Source organism: Diuraphis noxia, unplaced genomic scaffold (assembly GCF_037042655.1).
Source record: "Diuraphis noxia isolate RWA-SAM2 unplaced genomic scaffold, SU_Dnox_SAM2 contig0002, whole genome shotgun sequence".
In the NCBI taxonomy this organism is placed as follows: Eukaryota; Metazoa; Arthropoda; class Insecta; order Hemiptera; family Aphididae; genus Diuraphis; species Diuraphis noxia.
Window position 1 is genome coordinate 10,010,070 of NW_028301712.1, and position 15,764 is coordinate 10,025,833.

The 15,764-nt window shown below is 28.6% G+C and overlaps 4 protein-coding genes across 8 annotated transcripts in view; 1 reads left to right on the forward strand and 3 right to left on the reverse strand.

The window, feature by feature from the left end:
- Nucleotides 1-2,476, reverse strand: eIF2Bbeta (eukaryotic translation initiation factor 2B subunit beta). 3 transcript variants are annotated; one of them, XM_015515615.2, is made up of 9 exons: nt 2,336-2,476; nt 1,915-1,986; nt 1,733-1,819; nt 1,188-1,317; nt 971-1,119; nt 729-885; nt 475-669; nt 211-404; nt 1-138 (listed from the first exon to the last, which is right to left on the reverse strand). In XM_015515615.2, exons 1-9 carry the CDS (start codon nt 2,350-2,352, stop codon nt 51-53), a joined length of 1,089 nt encoding a protein of 362 aa, XP_015371101.1. In that variant the 5' UTR covers nt 2,353-2,476; the 3' UTR covers nt 1-50. The 3 variants fall into 3 exon arrangements, with proteins under 3 accessions (XP_015371101.1, XP_015371102.1, XP_089077668.1); XM_015515616.2 differs by having other exon boundaries at nt 2,148-2,336; XM_089221542.1 differs by lacking the exon at nt 2,336-2,476 and adding an exon at nt 1,476-1,672 and having other exon boundaries at nt 1,915-1,961.
- The window catches only part of mRpL51 (mitochondrial ribosomal protein L51), a 13,765-nt gene continuing 336 nt past the window's right edge, over nt 2,336-15,764 (reverse strand). Inside the window, exons 1-4 of one of the 3 annotated variants that reach the window (XM_089221544.1) lie at nt 4,618-4,756; nt 2,854-4,262; nt 2,636-2,766; nt 2,336-2,544 (exon numbers count right to left, since the gene is read on the reverse strand). In XM_089221544.1, coding sequence (XP_089077670.1) covers nt 3,769-4,254 — 486 coding nt within the window. In that variant the 5' untranslated portion in view covers nt 4,255-4,262; nt 4,618-4,756 and the 3' untranslated portion in view covers nt 2,336-2,544; nt 2,636-2,766; nt 2,854-3,768. Of the gene's footprint in view, nt 2,545-2,635; nt 2,767-2,853; nt 4,263-4,405; nt 4,563-4,617; nt 4,757-15,764 lie in introns of those variants that run through there. The other 2 variants (XM_015515617.2, XM_089221545.1) reach the window with 2 other exon arrangements.
- LOC149058087 (uncharacterized) overlaps nt 5,853-15,764 on the reverse strand; it is a 22,655-nt gene continuing 12,743 nt past the window's right edge. Inside the window, exons 2-3 of the mRNA XM_089221543.1 lie at nt 7,433-8,100; nt 5,853-6,386 (exon numbers count right to left, since the gene is read on the reverse strand). Coding sequence (XP_089077669.1) covers nt 5,853-6,386; nt 7,433-7,786 — 888 coding nt within the window. The 5' untranslated portion in view covers nt 7,787-8,100. The remainder of the gene's footprint in view (nt 6,387-7,432; nt 8,101-15,764) is intronic.
- LOC107166799 (jouberin-like) lies at nt 8,511-15,387 on the forward strand. Its single transcript, XM_089221541.1, has 14 exons — nt 8,511-9,091; nt 9,991-10,079; nt 10,289-10,359; nt 10,452-10,674; nt 10,833-10,930; nt 11,010-11,220; nt 11,289-11,556; nt 11,633-11,827; nt 11,897-12,104; nt 13,041-13,153; nt 13,215-13,447; nt 14,572-14,731; nt 14,786-15,042; nt 15,115-15,387. The coding sequence occupies exons 1-14, from the start codon at nt 9,005-9,007 to the stop codon at nt 15,320-15,322; spliced, it is 2,421 nt and encodes an 806-aa protein (XP_089077667.1). The 5' UTR covers nt 8,511-9,004; the 3' UTR covers nt 15,323-15,387.

Genomic DNA, 15,764 nt, shown 5'->3' on the forward strand with positions numbered 1-15,764 from the left:
TTAATTGTAAATATATCTCAACAGTAACATAGGTCCCATTGAGTAATATTTTATTTGTTGTGAACAGATAAATCGTAATCAAGTGGATGATATATTTCAGATAGTAATCGGTAGACATATGAAGGAGAATGGCCACCACTAAAAATAAAAGAACAAAAAATTAAAAATGTTTTGGAAATAATATTAAAAGCAATTATGATATGAATTTACTTATTTGAAATAAATAGAGTGACATTTTCAGGAGGGACATAATCGTATGTAGGGTTATAAACATCAACTTTTGATACTACTGAATCTGAATAATTAAGAACACCATCTGGTGAAACAAATTCATTGAATGCATCCTGGTTATAAGAACATAAGTAGCGTGAACTCAGCTTATACATTGGTGCTAATACTATAACCTAAAAAACCAATTCACCTAATTAAGTAGAAATAATTAATTAAACAAACTAAAAAATAAAATACTTTTACCGGAACAGAATAATGAGCTGCAGCTAAAGCAACAGCATGACAACCATTGAATGTTCTGAGACCTCCGTTGGCCATAACAGAATCAACACCAATTATAACTTTGTTTACTCTAGACATTATGCCAAACATTGTAGAGTCTGGAATTAATGTTGATTGAATTTTATGTTTTGAGAGATTTAATGCTAATTGTCTGCCCTAGTAACATTCTTAGTCAAATAAAACATATTTAAGTTATTTAATAAATTTTAATTCACATGATTTAAGGGAGAACATTCTGTTATGAATACTTCAAAAGTTCGATCTTTAGCAGCTTCTTTTAAAAACATTTCAACTTCAGATGATTTTCCAACAGTAAGTATGATTTCATTTGAATGAATATGTTCCAATGCTTGCTTAGAAATATCTTCATTACTTAAAAAATTAATATAATGATTTAAACTGCATAGACATTAAACTATAATATGTAAGTTAAAAACATTTTTTTTTTCATTTATACCTAGATTCTATCTCTATTTGAAATTCATCTAAATGTTCAAAAATTGATAACTTAAGTTCAGGAACAATACTATTATAGTCATCAACATCATCTTCAGATGTAACTATTTTATGTAATGATTCTTGTACATCAATTTCTTCTTCAGAACTCTGTTATAATTTATTAGTTACTTAATTATATTTGCCTAAAATGCAGTATGTTGATAAATTGAATTTACTTTTCTAGCAGCAGTGTGTTCTTCCCGAATAATATTTAGTATTCGTCTAATAATATTGCCAACAATAAATTGTAATGGTAATGCTGATGTGATTTTGAATCCGTATTCTCTCAATTGGTTTAATAATTCTCTAAAAGACATTAACACATAATATTAACGATTACAAATGTTTATAACACTAAACAAGTTTGTTTTTATATTTTGTTTATTCATTGTTAAAGTATATAAGAAATGTAAATGCCATATTTTAGTACTAAGAATTTTGTTGGATTAAATAATTCAGATTACACATAATGCACATAACCAGTGGCGTCAGAACCTATGTTAAGGTAAGACCATGGCCCGACATATTTTGAAAATTTAGAATAGGTTCGCTTCATATTGACCACTTTCTTCTCCATTGGTACACCATTTTTTCTGATATTAAGATATTGGGCCTCTTTAAATATTTTTCACCCTACTAGATTTTTAGGCCTTCAATGCCACTGCACATAACAATAATTTAAGAACAAAAAATAACTTTGATTATTGTAAATATTACGTACATAGTTGTTGACCACTGGATTGTATCAATAAAATGTCTAAAAAGCTGAACAGTTTTTTCCGCAATCACATAGTTATTTTCCCACTTTCTGAAATATTTTTAATAAATATTAAAATTTGAACATTCAATACCCTTATACCTAATTCATTAGTCTAAACTGAATTTTAAAGTTATAAAACATACTTTCTTTTAAGATTTGAAATGTAATTGTCTAACAACATTTCATGAGTTTTTCCATCAACATCAAGCATTTTTCTAAATAGAAAAAAGATAAATTAAAATGATTTCAGATAAATTAAATTTTAAATATAAATCACAATTCACAATTTAATGAATTTCTGTTATTTAAACTATAAACTAGATAATAAATATTAACAAATAAATAGTAATATTTATAATATTTGGATAAATCTTACATGACTCGATAATTCAAATTGGTCAATAGCTGCTAATTAGTAATTAATAATTGGCAATAGAAATTGCTTTTGAAAGTTGAACAATTAAAAATTTTAAAGTGATACTGTGATAGTGCTATTATCATAAACTAAACCAATGACAAAATAGTAGTATTGTTCATTAATATTTTGTACTTCTCTCAACTTACAACCGACAGCCATTCATTGTTCTGTGATTCACACCAATCAAAATTCTCTTATGGTTGGTGATTGGTTTTCTTTGACCGAATTACGTCACCTTTACACTCCTCGGCTCCTCGCCGCCGTGTTAAATACACAGCGAAAAGCTGTATAGAGTTTAAAGCGCATGGCGCGCATGCGCGAGTTTGGCCAGTTCTTGGCTGCCGCCGATGTGCTACTATTTAAAAATTGCCAATTGGTAAAATAAATTTTGATAAACGATAGTATAACGCTTTAACTGTTTTGTTATAATATGATAGCGTTCTTACTTTTTGAGAGACGAAAGTTGATGTATAAACATCGGATGAATCACGATCAACATGTTTATTTATAGTCCATATAGAATATCAGGCGATAGTTTATCTAATGCATAGTAGTCTTAACTCTTAACGTCCTTAACCTATAGCATTAATATTGATTATTATTTATTAAAAATATCAATTAGTAACTTGAATATATAGTATATACTTGGTGAATAGGTGCTTACATTTTTTTTTTTTTAAGTTGGCTAGCGGGTAACGCTTTTCTGTAGATATTATGCAATGTACATTAGAATATGAATAGAGTCGTAGAGAAATTTAGTCACTACTCAGAACTCACTGTCAATCTCGTATCAAAAGGTAGGCGACATAGGGCGCTATTTTCAAAACGGTGATCACATAAATGCCAAAATTCAATTTTATCTAGTGTACAAGAATTTGACTAGTATTTGGTCCCTGTAATGAATGTAAAATTTCGATTTCATTGATAAAAAATATAAAAACTATTGGACATAGGTGGGAAAGCCTATGTTTTTATGTTTTCAGATTCAGATTATATTACCAAGTATATTTTATGATATCATTGCTTATATACCTGCTACACCATAAGTTAAAATATATTTTTTCAATAAAATTGGACTTCAAAACGTCATATAATAAATATTATTAATAAATACTTGAAAAGTTTCAAGTACCGACAAAAAATATGGTAAACCTATTTTTCATGTTGGAAAACTTATGAAGAATCTTATATTATATTACCAAATCTTAGATATAAATAATATATATAGAATGTTTTTTGTGTAGTTCTAAGTTCTAACTCTATATGATTTGAGATTTTGTCAAAATTCTAAATTCAGTTACTCTTAAAAAAATGTTGAGACTTCACTGCACACCCATAACTTAAAATTCCAAATAACAATAATGAATGAGGAACCTCATTATAAACTTCCAAGTTGAATTTAATCATTTCAATTTTTTGACAAAAGATGTAATGATAATAATTAATAACATGCACAATTTTTAATAATTTCATAACTGTTGTTCAGTGTTCAACATTTATTAAGTTTTTCTCTCTTTATACAAAATACCAATCATTTTAATTACTATTTATTTTTTTTTTTTCTTAACATATTAAGTTATTATTTTTCCATTCCAGTTCTAGTTTTTCTATTCAAGAAAGTATACAAATATTTAATTCGTTTTTGCATTTGACTCCACTTTGTTGGTCTGGCCACTGGATATACACCATGTTGTAACATCTTTCTCTTCCTTAATAATATTTGAAATTCATTGCCTTTTACTCCTCTCAACCAGGATGGCACATTGTATAGTACTCGGACAGGATGCACAGAATCATCTCCTAAAATATCAATGTAATCATTTTGTCCAAAAAGAGCTCTGCGTTCATTCCAAACATCTTTAGGCTTGTATATGGGCATTGGTAATCGTTTTGTTTCATCGGCCGATCGTGGCAATAGCCCTGACTGGAGAATTTTATCATCATTATAACCATATCGTCGAATTAATGGTCGAGCGCCTTGTTGATCTTTCCAATATCGATGACGAACTGGTTGTATGTTGATTTTTGAATACGAAAATTTCAGAGTATTTACAAGAGACTGCATTATTAATTCTGAAATCAAAACATTTATAAACTAAATAAAACAGACAGTTGTATTAATAATATAATTGTCACTATTTATAATGTACTACATTTTTAAATGCATCACAAATAATAAATATTAACTTATATCATAGAAATATAGAAATTCTTACAAGGTAAATTACTATTGTATTAAAGGAAATGATGACTTAAATATATTGAAGATTTCAAAAACAATATTTAAGACAATTATAAAACACGTTCTATAATATCATTAATACCTAAATTTATTATAAAAATGTGATAAATAATAATCTCAAAAAGTGAAACTGATTACTGATAATCGTGCTGATAGTAATGTTTGGTGATACCATTACTAACTTACTGTATGGCCGTATGGGACAATGGGTGTTACCAGTTTACCACAGTGATCACGATTCACGAATAATAATACTTTTAAACATGACAAAATTTATTTATTTTGTTATGCTTTTAAAAATCTAAAGCGTCGATTACATTGAGCGAGTTTACAAGCTGATAGTTGGCAAATTCACTATCTGCTAGTAAACTCGCCTAGTGTAATCATGTTCACTAGCCAACTAGCAGATTGTTAACTATCCGCGAGTAAAGTTGAAAGCTGGTCTACTTTATTCGCTACTCGCTGGCGTTTATGGTTTCAGTGTCGACAAAATGTCGACGGAAATTGTACGTGCGGGTGTCATTATTTTAGCTAATGCTATCAAAAAGGAGTTAAAAAAAAAAGAAAAGCGGAAAAGGCAAAGAAATATATGGGTGAAACAATGGATAGGCAGACGCGAGATGTATGGTGCATCGAGCAGTTTACTGAAAGAGTTGAAGGACGAAGACGCTTCAGCTTATCGCAATATTTTGAGATTAGACTGTACCCATTTTGAAGATTTACTGAAGATGGTAGATGGAATGCTCAAAAAAGAAGATACAGTTATGAGAATGGCAATCCCAGTAATCACAAAACTTGAAGTAACACTACGTTATCTAGCAACTGGCGATTCTTTTAAGTCTCTGCAATACCTTTTTCGAGTTCCCGAATCGACTATATCGATATTTTTGCCTGAAGTGCTATCGGCGATTTCTTTCGTCCTTCGACCATTCATTGAGGTATGTAAAAATTAATTTAAAAATGCCATTTTAAAATAATTTCTATATTTCTTGTAATGTAAGATAAATTGACACAAGACTGAAATAAAAAAAATAATATTTGTATAACTAATACATTAGTATTTAAAATTTGTCTCAAATATTATATTACAAGTATTTAAGTAATATTCGAATACCACAAATTTTTTTTAGTAGTATTCTATATACTTTTTCAAATTGATTTTAAATACTACTCAAATATTTTTTTTAAGAATTTTTTTAAACAGTTGTAGGTAGTTACAGGTATAGGTATGCAAAATATATTAAATTACATTCTAAAAAAAATACATAAACCACTATAAATAGGTTAAGCCCCCCTTTACCATTGAAAATAATATATAAAACATGATTTTCAATTAATTTGCGAACTAAAACAGTACGTTTTTTTAAAGAAATGTATTTAATAAAAATATAGTTACAATATTTATATGTAAATATTTAGTATTACAGCGAACTTGGTCCAAATGTTTGAAACATAACCTGTTTTAAAACATCATCGTCATTTGAGGAGGTAGACAATGAATAGTCAGAAGATGGTGAAAATGGGACTGGTGAAAATGGAACATGACTTGCTTCTCGGGAATTTAAATTAACTGTAGGCTCCAAAGATGTTAGCTTAGAACGAATGATAGAATTCTGAATTTCCTGTTGTAGTAAAATTGCTTGTCGCTGCGGCAACTGACGAAGCTCGGCCGCCACAAACTTTCCGAACTGGTCATATGGCTTCTCCTCTGCTGCAGACTGTGCAATTTTGTCCAATTGCTGAATCGCGACTGATATTTCAGAATTTGAGTTTTCGTCGGATACTACTCGTTTTTTTACCCTTTTCACTGATGCTGCTGGTGGTCTCATTTCTGTTGATTGCTTCTCTTTGTGGAGTTCTTTTGGGCAGCTGCTTTCGTTGTTAGACACATCATATTCCGAGCAGTTTTGACCGTCCTCATCTGGCTCTATTTCTTCACTGTTTTGCGATAGCTCCTAGAAATAGTACAAAAATGATAATGCACAAATAAAGTAGATTTATTAAATAAATTTCGCAACGATGAGTTAATAAATAACATAATATATTACACATATATATTTATTTTTATAATATTTATTATTTATTAATAATATGTTAACTGATTTAATTTATTAATCTTATTATTTGCAGGTACCTAAAGTAGTTGATGAATGGAAAGAAATCGAAAATAAATTTTCCCAACGTTGGAATTTCCCTAGATGTGTCGGGGCCATTGATGGGAAACACGTAATTATCAAAAGACCTCCTTGTTCCGGTTCAACCTACTTTAATTACAAAAAAACCTATAGCATCATATTATTTGCCATGGTTGATGCCGATTATTGCTTTACTTATATTGACGTAGGTGGCAATGGACGCGCAAGTGACAGCGCAATATTTAGAGATAGTACTTTAAATATTGCAATGGAAAGTAATACTCTTGGAATACCTGACCATGCTGTTATTATTGGAGATGATGCATTCCCTTTAAGAACAAATCTTTTGAAACCTTATAGTAAAACTGGGCTAAGTGATATGGAAAAGGTATTTAATTATCGTCTTTCACGTGCCAGAAGAGTTGTTGAGAATGCTTTTGGCATACTTGCATGGAGATTCAGAATATTTTCAAGACCAATAGATTTAAAACCCGAAACTACTGATAAAGTAATTTGGGCAGCTTGCAGTCTTCATAATTGGTTACGAAAGACTGCTCCAGGAAATTACTTACCTTCACAAGCAGTAGATAGAGAGGATTTAAATACTGGAAATATAACACCTGGACTATGGAGGGAAAATGCAAACATTTTGCAACCTATTAATAATTTAGGCAGCAATAATTACAAACGTGCTGCTGAGGATGTCAGACGAGCATATGCTACCCACTTCATAGAAGAAAATCCTCTGCCGTGGCAGTGGGAGAAAGTTGGAATAACAATTTAAATAATAAATATAAAATGATCTGTTAATTATTATTAATTTATAAATACCTAAATATTCATTAAAAATAAAAATTTTTACTCACCAAATTTGATTTGCTATTTCTTGTACTCAAAACCTCTGACAAATAATTTGCTTCGTTAAACCAAGCAAGCTTTGGTGAATAAACTTCTTCGGTACCACTTCCACTTTTCTTGCTTTTTTCAATTTTGTGTAGTTCTTGTCTGTACACATCTTTAATGGATTTGATTCTAGCCTTCAATTGCTTTACATCCATTTCTCCAATTAACTGATTTTCATTAAGTTCATTATAAAAACGTTGGAAAATTTCATTTTTTAATTTTGTGTTGCAATAGTCTTTATCTTTTATATTCCATAACAAATGGTACTGTTGGTACACATTAAGAAATTGTATAATATTACTTGTGTTCCACTTCATTTTAACAGTAGTTACAAGCAGAAATGTCGATTAAAAATCGTAATATTAGTTTAATTAAAACGTAGGTACCTAATATTCACAACGGCAAACCGCCTCGGGGTAGTACACGTGGTTTTTACTCGCTAGCTAGTTGGCTACTGAGCGAGTAGTACACGTTTTGCGTGTAATCATTACAATCGCACTAGCCGACTAGTCCGCTTCTTAAATAGCCAACTATCAGCTTGTAAACTCGCTCAATGTAATCGACGCTTTAATTCCTGATGGCGGACCGTGGTCTATTCGTAATTTCGCATACCAAGTATAGGGTCTATGGCCTGTAGATTAGTCAGTTTTGGTCATAGATAATAAACACAATTGCACAGGCACGCCCGCAGAGATGCAGCTCAGGGGGGGCAAACCAAATTTTTTTTATGTTTTTCATACAAGATTTCGGCAATAACGCCTAACCAGCCAAAAGTATTGAAAATAATCGTTATTGCGATTAAATACCTCTTATATGACTTTTTAGATACAAGGATTGTCGAATAGTCGCTCAAGATTAACTTTATGTAAAAAAACTTCCAATTTCGTAAGTGACACGAAAAATCTCAGGGGGGGCAATGGCCCCCACTGGCCCCTCCCTCCGGGCGTCCCTGCAATTGCAATAATTCATTGTGCATAATATTATAATTACATATTGCATTAAATGCATAGTGCATATTGCATACCCGTTTAGAAATAAGTTTATTGATCTATTCTAAAGTATACATTCACTAATAAAGTCTTTATATGTTATTGTTTTGACTTATGAGTAATCACTTGGCTCAAAATGATTAAATTCAAGAGTCTATTTTAAATTTGCATTGGTATTAGTAATTAGGAACTTAGGGGGAGTAATGCTAACTTAGTTGTGATACTTAATTGCCATTAAAATTTACTTCCATAAAAATGTAAACAATCATTTGTTTCTATGGTGATATACACACTATGACTACCTACACATTATACACAACAGTTGCAATAAACCAACAATTATTGAATGAAGTAATATGGTTATAACGTAGATAATATTGTTGTTATTATTTGAATAGTAATATTAAAATAGAAAAAAAAGCACAAACAATACATTTTAAAAAGTATTACAAATTAAATATTTTTCGTGGAAACAATACTTACATTTGATACATAGACATAAATAAATGTCTATGATTTGAAATTATAAATTAAGTATATTAAATAATGGATAAAGATCCAATGATTGAACTCACAGAATTTCATAATAATCTGTATGGCCCTATATCAGATTCTAGGGAAAATTTAATTGAAGTAAGTTTAAAAATATTATATTTGTTTTGGTTTTTAAGTAAATATTAGATAGGTAATTAAAATACCTACCTATAACATTATTATTGTAAATTTGTGATATTTTTTTTTTTATATATATATTAATTGTTTGTGGCATCAACTACATGGTTATTAGCTGGCGTTATATATTAAATTTACATTAATTTCTTACATACTTGCTTAATTTCTACTTATTACCTATATTTAAAGATTTACATATTTGTGATTGTGATATTATGTAAGTATATACAAGGGAAAACCTTTTAAAGTCTGATGTAGAAATTCAATAAACGTTGAATCATAAAATAAAAATACATACATAATACTACATAGTTATGAAATAAAATTCGTTCCTAATAAATATTGAGTTAATAGATTTATTATTTAATTTTTTTTTTTTTGGTGGCAATAATATTTACAATTATCTTACTTTTAAATACAATAAGATAAAAATCGAGTTAAAAATCTTTAAGTAAAAAAAAAATTATACATGAAGCAGTAATGTTTGACATCAATTCAAATATCAATTTTTTTAAAAGTTATTTACTAAAGAAATATATGTTTATTTATTAAGAGATTCTCTATTTATTGTTTACGACATTTACGTCTAATCCAACAAATATATTATTTTGTATTATTGAGACAGAAAGCAATGATATATAAGCTAAAGTTAAACAGCTCTTGTCAACTGTCGATTGTCTTTTTGTATTAATATGATGCAATAGGGAATCTCTTAAGCTATAAACAAGTTACAAATATGTCATATTATATTAGACAGAAATTAGAAAAATATATACAATGCTAAGTTTGAGTATATACTATATACCTACAATTAAGTCTTAAAAATTAAAATTAAAGTATAAAAATAATTTATTCATCAGAAACCACCAGAAGTCAAACCGAGAAAAAAGAAATTATTAAGTTTAAATAATATTCAGTCTACAGGATCTAGTTCCAGCAGTAGTGAGAGGTATTTATTAATTTTAAGACATTTTTATCGTAAATAAATAGAATTATAACCCTTCATTGGCTATTGCAATTCAGATTTATATGTATCAATGATTTAGATTTTAGTCATTTATTTATGTTTTGATTACAGTTAAATATTTTATGTTTAATCAGATATTGAAGTTAATAATATTTGTTCAAATTTAAATGAATTGGGTAATTTGTATACAGGGATGGATCAGAATTGTCATCAATTAGCCATGATTCATCACCATTGTCACAAAGTTGGAAACAAATTAAAAGTAATAACTGTAACATTATAATTATACATTAATTAAATGTCAAATAAAATTTGAATTTCATTAATAATTATCCAACAATTTTGAAATAACAGATAACAGTGTACGCATGCCAATACCTGTACCTCGTCCACGTTCAGCATCAAGTAAAAAATCTGAAAGTACTAATGGATCTAGTGTAAGAAGTTTATCTGCTATTAGTCCAATATCAAACAAGAGTAGTTTACAAAACAGTCGATCTGTAACGCCAGAAAGCGTATCCATTGAATTAAGTGATAGTGAAATCACAGATAGTTCGAACAAAATAGTGGCATTAAAGTATAGTACACAATAAATTAATAAATATATAGATCACATAGAAAAATAAAAAAATATTTATTCATAGAATGCATTGATTGTAAAAAAATACTATCTACTATGGTGTTTACAAAGTTTAAGATTTCTAATGGTGTAATTTCTAATATATATTTTATTAGAGTTAAAATGAAAGAAAACAGAGAAACAAATGACACGGAGCTGTCAGCTACATTAAATAATGTTGCTAATTTAAACATGTTTAATGAAGAAACAAGAAGTATTATTTATTAGCATTATTTTACAACAATAATTCTATCATGAATATTATAATATTAATTTTTAAAATAAATATTTAGATGAAAATGAAAACATTAAACTAGAAATTTATATTCATCAAACAGATGCATTAAAAGTTGATACAAGAATAAAACATCCGAGTGTCATAATTTCTATTATTGATACAACTACGTGGGAATATTTAAGAATAAGAGATGAAAATGTAACAAATCAAGAAAAAACTTATGTTAATCCGATGATAACAAAAGAATTTGATTTCAAACATCATAAGTAATAATATTTATCTTTTAATATTTTAACTTAAATGCACTAAAAATTTACTTAAAATTTATGTCTAGAACAATAATACCAAACTGGAATGAAAAACTGATTTGTACAGAACAGTTTAAACATATAATTACAGCGAATACAGTAATATTATTTGAGATTGTAGATTATACTGGAAGTATTCGACCTCTAGTAACAATGAATGATTGGCATAGAATAGCTTGGGCCTTTTTAAGACCAATTGGATCAAATGGAATTACAAATACAGGAAAACAAATAAGACTACAGTTATATAAACCTGGGCCAAAGCCGAAGTCTTTTCATAAAAGTCATCCAACCGTAGGTTTTACCAAATATGCTATTGTTTAGAAGTTAATTTGTGAAATATAATATTTAAATAAGAATAAATCTGTAGGTAATGCATTGGTTTATAAAAGGAATACTAAAAAAATATCCAAGCACGCTTTATATAAGTTTAAACAAAGCACAATTTTCTGGTGCAGCTGACATGGCATCAGAACATAATCAACAAGAATTAATTTCTTCTAACTCTAGTTCACAAAATGAAATTAATTCTGATTCAGTTAGTTCAAATCAAGAAACGTTTCAAGTATAAATTGATTTAAATATGAAGCCTTCACCCACATAGATAAATAAATAATATTAGTTGTATTTATAGGAATATGATATTAAGTGGAAACGTTTTCCTGGTCAAAAATGTAAAATACCAAATTCTGAAATCGCGAAACTTCAGCCTAATTTAGAAGGATGTATGTATTTGAAATTTAGTTATGATGGTTTAAAGCTAGCAGTTGCTACAGGAAAAAATGTAAATATCTATTCAGTACCCGGATATAAATTGCTTAAACAGTTTATTGGTCATCAAGGTATGTTATTATATAATAGTAGGTACCTTATAAGGATAATATCATATAAGTACGTCTTGACGTCTTGTTAAATCAAAATGTATGGTTTAAATTCTTTTAAATTGTATTATTATGAGTTTTATCCACTTAAGTGAATTTATTAGAACCCTGTACGCAGTTTTATTTCCACGTAAAAATACTTACTAAATTCTTTGTTTTTTAACCATACATATAATTACTTGTATAGATTATAGATTGTAGGAGTATAATATTAAAATTAAAAATAATAATGTATACCTGCTGGTTTACAAGTTACAACTAGTTGCAGTAATATCGGATTTAATGATCTAAAATTATAAATACTCGATGAAATTACGATAATATATGCTGAATGACGTTATTCCTGAAATTGGTTTTAGATTAAACAAATTATACAACGATATTATTTTTGATATTTGTTTTAATTTAATTGAGTTGAGGGCTTGAGGCCTTGAAGTTTTATATGGTGTTTTCAGAAACCGGTACCTAATTATTGATGTTCAACATCAACGGTATTTTGTCGTCTACCGGAATACTGTTATACCGATGACTTGGCGCGGATAAGTAATACACATTTTTAATTTTAAGATATTATATTATGGCATACATCTCAAACTTCGGTATTTGAGCAAACATCCAAACTATACACCGAAAAAACTTCAATAAGTTCAAAGTCCATACAAAAGATTATCTAAGACCATATTAAAACTTTTAATATATTTAAAAAACGCTTAAGGCGATAATCATAGTGAAATGTAAAATAGTTAATGGGTTATTCAGTACCTACTTATATGTTAAAAAATAAATTAAAACTGCCTTGAATTTCTCGAAACATATGTAATCTATTAAGACAAATGAATCACACTGTATATCTATTACCTACGATTTACAATAATTTTTATATTGTGACATTGACAGGTTTAGTATATACTTTAAGGTGGAGCAATGACAATAATAATTTATTAACAACTTCTTCCGATTATACTGCTTGTGTTTGGACACTGAAGAATTACAATCAAACAGACTTCCAAGTATGAATAATTAAATAAATATTATTAAATAAAGTATATACTTCAAAATTATTATTTTTAGATTCTTCCGCATCCGTCGTATGTATATTGTGCTGAATATAACAATACAGTTATAATAACTGGATGTTACGATAGTATATTGCGATTATGGACTTTCAACCTTAATAAATGGACATTGTGCCAAGAAATGGAATTCCACAAAGGTTTTATATCAAGTATTGCTTTGATGGAGACTTTGGTACTTTCGGCCGACAGCCATGGGCTTATTATCGAATGGACCCTCGAAAACAGTAGGTAGGTCTGAGGTCATAATTATTTAATATTATTTAATATACGTAATCGACATTAAATATCATTGAACGTTAAAATACGTAAATGGCTCATTTAATTATGGATATTATATTACGTACCTACAGGGATGTAATTTTGTTGACATTGTGTAGATAAATCTGACATTTTTAGAATCTGAGCGAATTTGAATCTTGTTTTTTTTTGTGTGTGTTTCATCGCCTATTGATTTTCTACTTTCGGATTTTTGATTTTTTTTTTGGTAGGAAAGTGAATCTAGTTAAATTGTTTTAATAGCAACAATATCATAAAATATATTTAGTAATATAGACCGAATGAATGTCTTCGTTCAGAGTCGTTGTTCGTATACAATTGAATTCAGTGATGATGTATTTTAACCATTTTTAATTTGCGGTGTCCTGGTCCTGGAAAATACTTATTCTGCTCAAATAATAACATATAGCTTCATCATAAATTCATACTTGATTATAATACACCTTAATATCTTATAACTTATAAGAGGTAATTTTCTTGCAAAAAATTTTAGGGCTACTACCTATACATTTTTAATTATAAAAAATTTATGACAGGAATTATTAATAAACGATTTGACTGAATAATTAGTTTAACACTTAAATTTACAATAATAATATTGTATAATACACCTAATAAGGTGCGATAGCCAATAATACAGCTCGACATCACAAAACGATAATACAATTTCGCTAATTAGAAAATAAATACTAATACCTATATTATATAATATGGTTATACAATAAAAAATACATTATTAAATTTTCAAAGCAGTTCTAAAATATTTCATCATTTATCAACAATATATTTTGGGATACTTCAGCAATGAAAAGAACTAGAAAAAAAGATTAGCGGTGATTTTAAGTATTTTAACCCCCAAGACACTCCGGCCCTATTTACGACACTGATTGAATTAAAATTTAACATATCCATTACAATGAACCACACGATACATATATAATGTGCAAAAGAGCTGTATCCACTTGTCAACTGGTTTTTTACTTATGGTCCCCTCCAAAGATGTACATATGTCGATAATCTATAAAATATATTTAATACATTAATATATGATGCATAATGCGTATACATAATTTTAGGCTAGAACTAAAAAGAATGATATCAATACCCGAAATACGACAAGTTATAATAAGTAATATAATTTTACATCCAGCCGGTAAACGACTTCTAATTCAAACCAGGGATAGTATTTTACGAATGATGGATTTACATACGACGGCAATCATACAGTGGTTTAGGGTAAGTAACTAGATTAGGATTTGTCATGGGGAATACAAATGTGAACTTTGATAGGGCGGTGTAAACAATAAAGTACAAACAGGATGTGTATTAAGTCCTTGTGGTAATCTTGTTTTTGGCTGTGGCGAAGACGGACTAGTTAATGTTTGGGAAGCATACACTGCTAAACAATTGGCATTTTATACGAACCGCCAAGATTTATCAACAGCTACTAGTGGCGCAGTAGATTACCATCCACATGATCATATGATAGTATTTGGGGTATATACTCCAAATAAAAATTCACCCGTTTATGTTGCTCAGTATAAAAAGTAAGTTGTCGGCTGTTTTTTTTTTTTTTTTACATAATCATAAGAGAATCTTAATTTTGGATTATATTTCAGAGAAAATGAAACAGACATTGGTTTGAGATATTTGATTCCCACAGAACACAAACAAAAAAGTTTTGGGCATGTTAATCATCAGACAGCAGATTATGGATATTTCGATAAATTAAAAGCAAGAGAACATGATAATCAACGCATAATGCCATTAGTCAATATAATTAAGAGAATGGATAGCGTTTTAAATTCATTTAAGATAAAAGAATAACAAACAATTATGTATTTATGAACTACACCCATATATATGTACCGTTTCCACACCATCATTTAAAATGACTGTCTCCGTTATTACCCTTTTCAAAAATTTAAAAAAAAAAGGTTTGATTCCTGTTCCCGAAAATATATATCTGTTATGGTAAAATTATTATACTTATATATAACATGTATTCGATATTTTTGGAAGAAATTTTGCATTGTTTGCATGTTTGCAACAAACACTATATGATATATTGAATTTAGTATTAAAAAAGTGATTATTTTTAAAATTACCTATATCTTTAAATTTTTAATCACGAAGTCAAGAAAAGTTAGCTTGAAATATTTGTTCATGATGGTTTATTTTTATTTGTTGTATAATGTTTTGATCACATAATACGAGATGCAGGCAAATTGGCGGAAACGGGAATCAAACCTTTTTTTAATATTGGAAG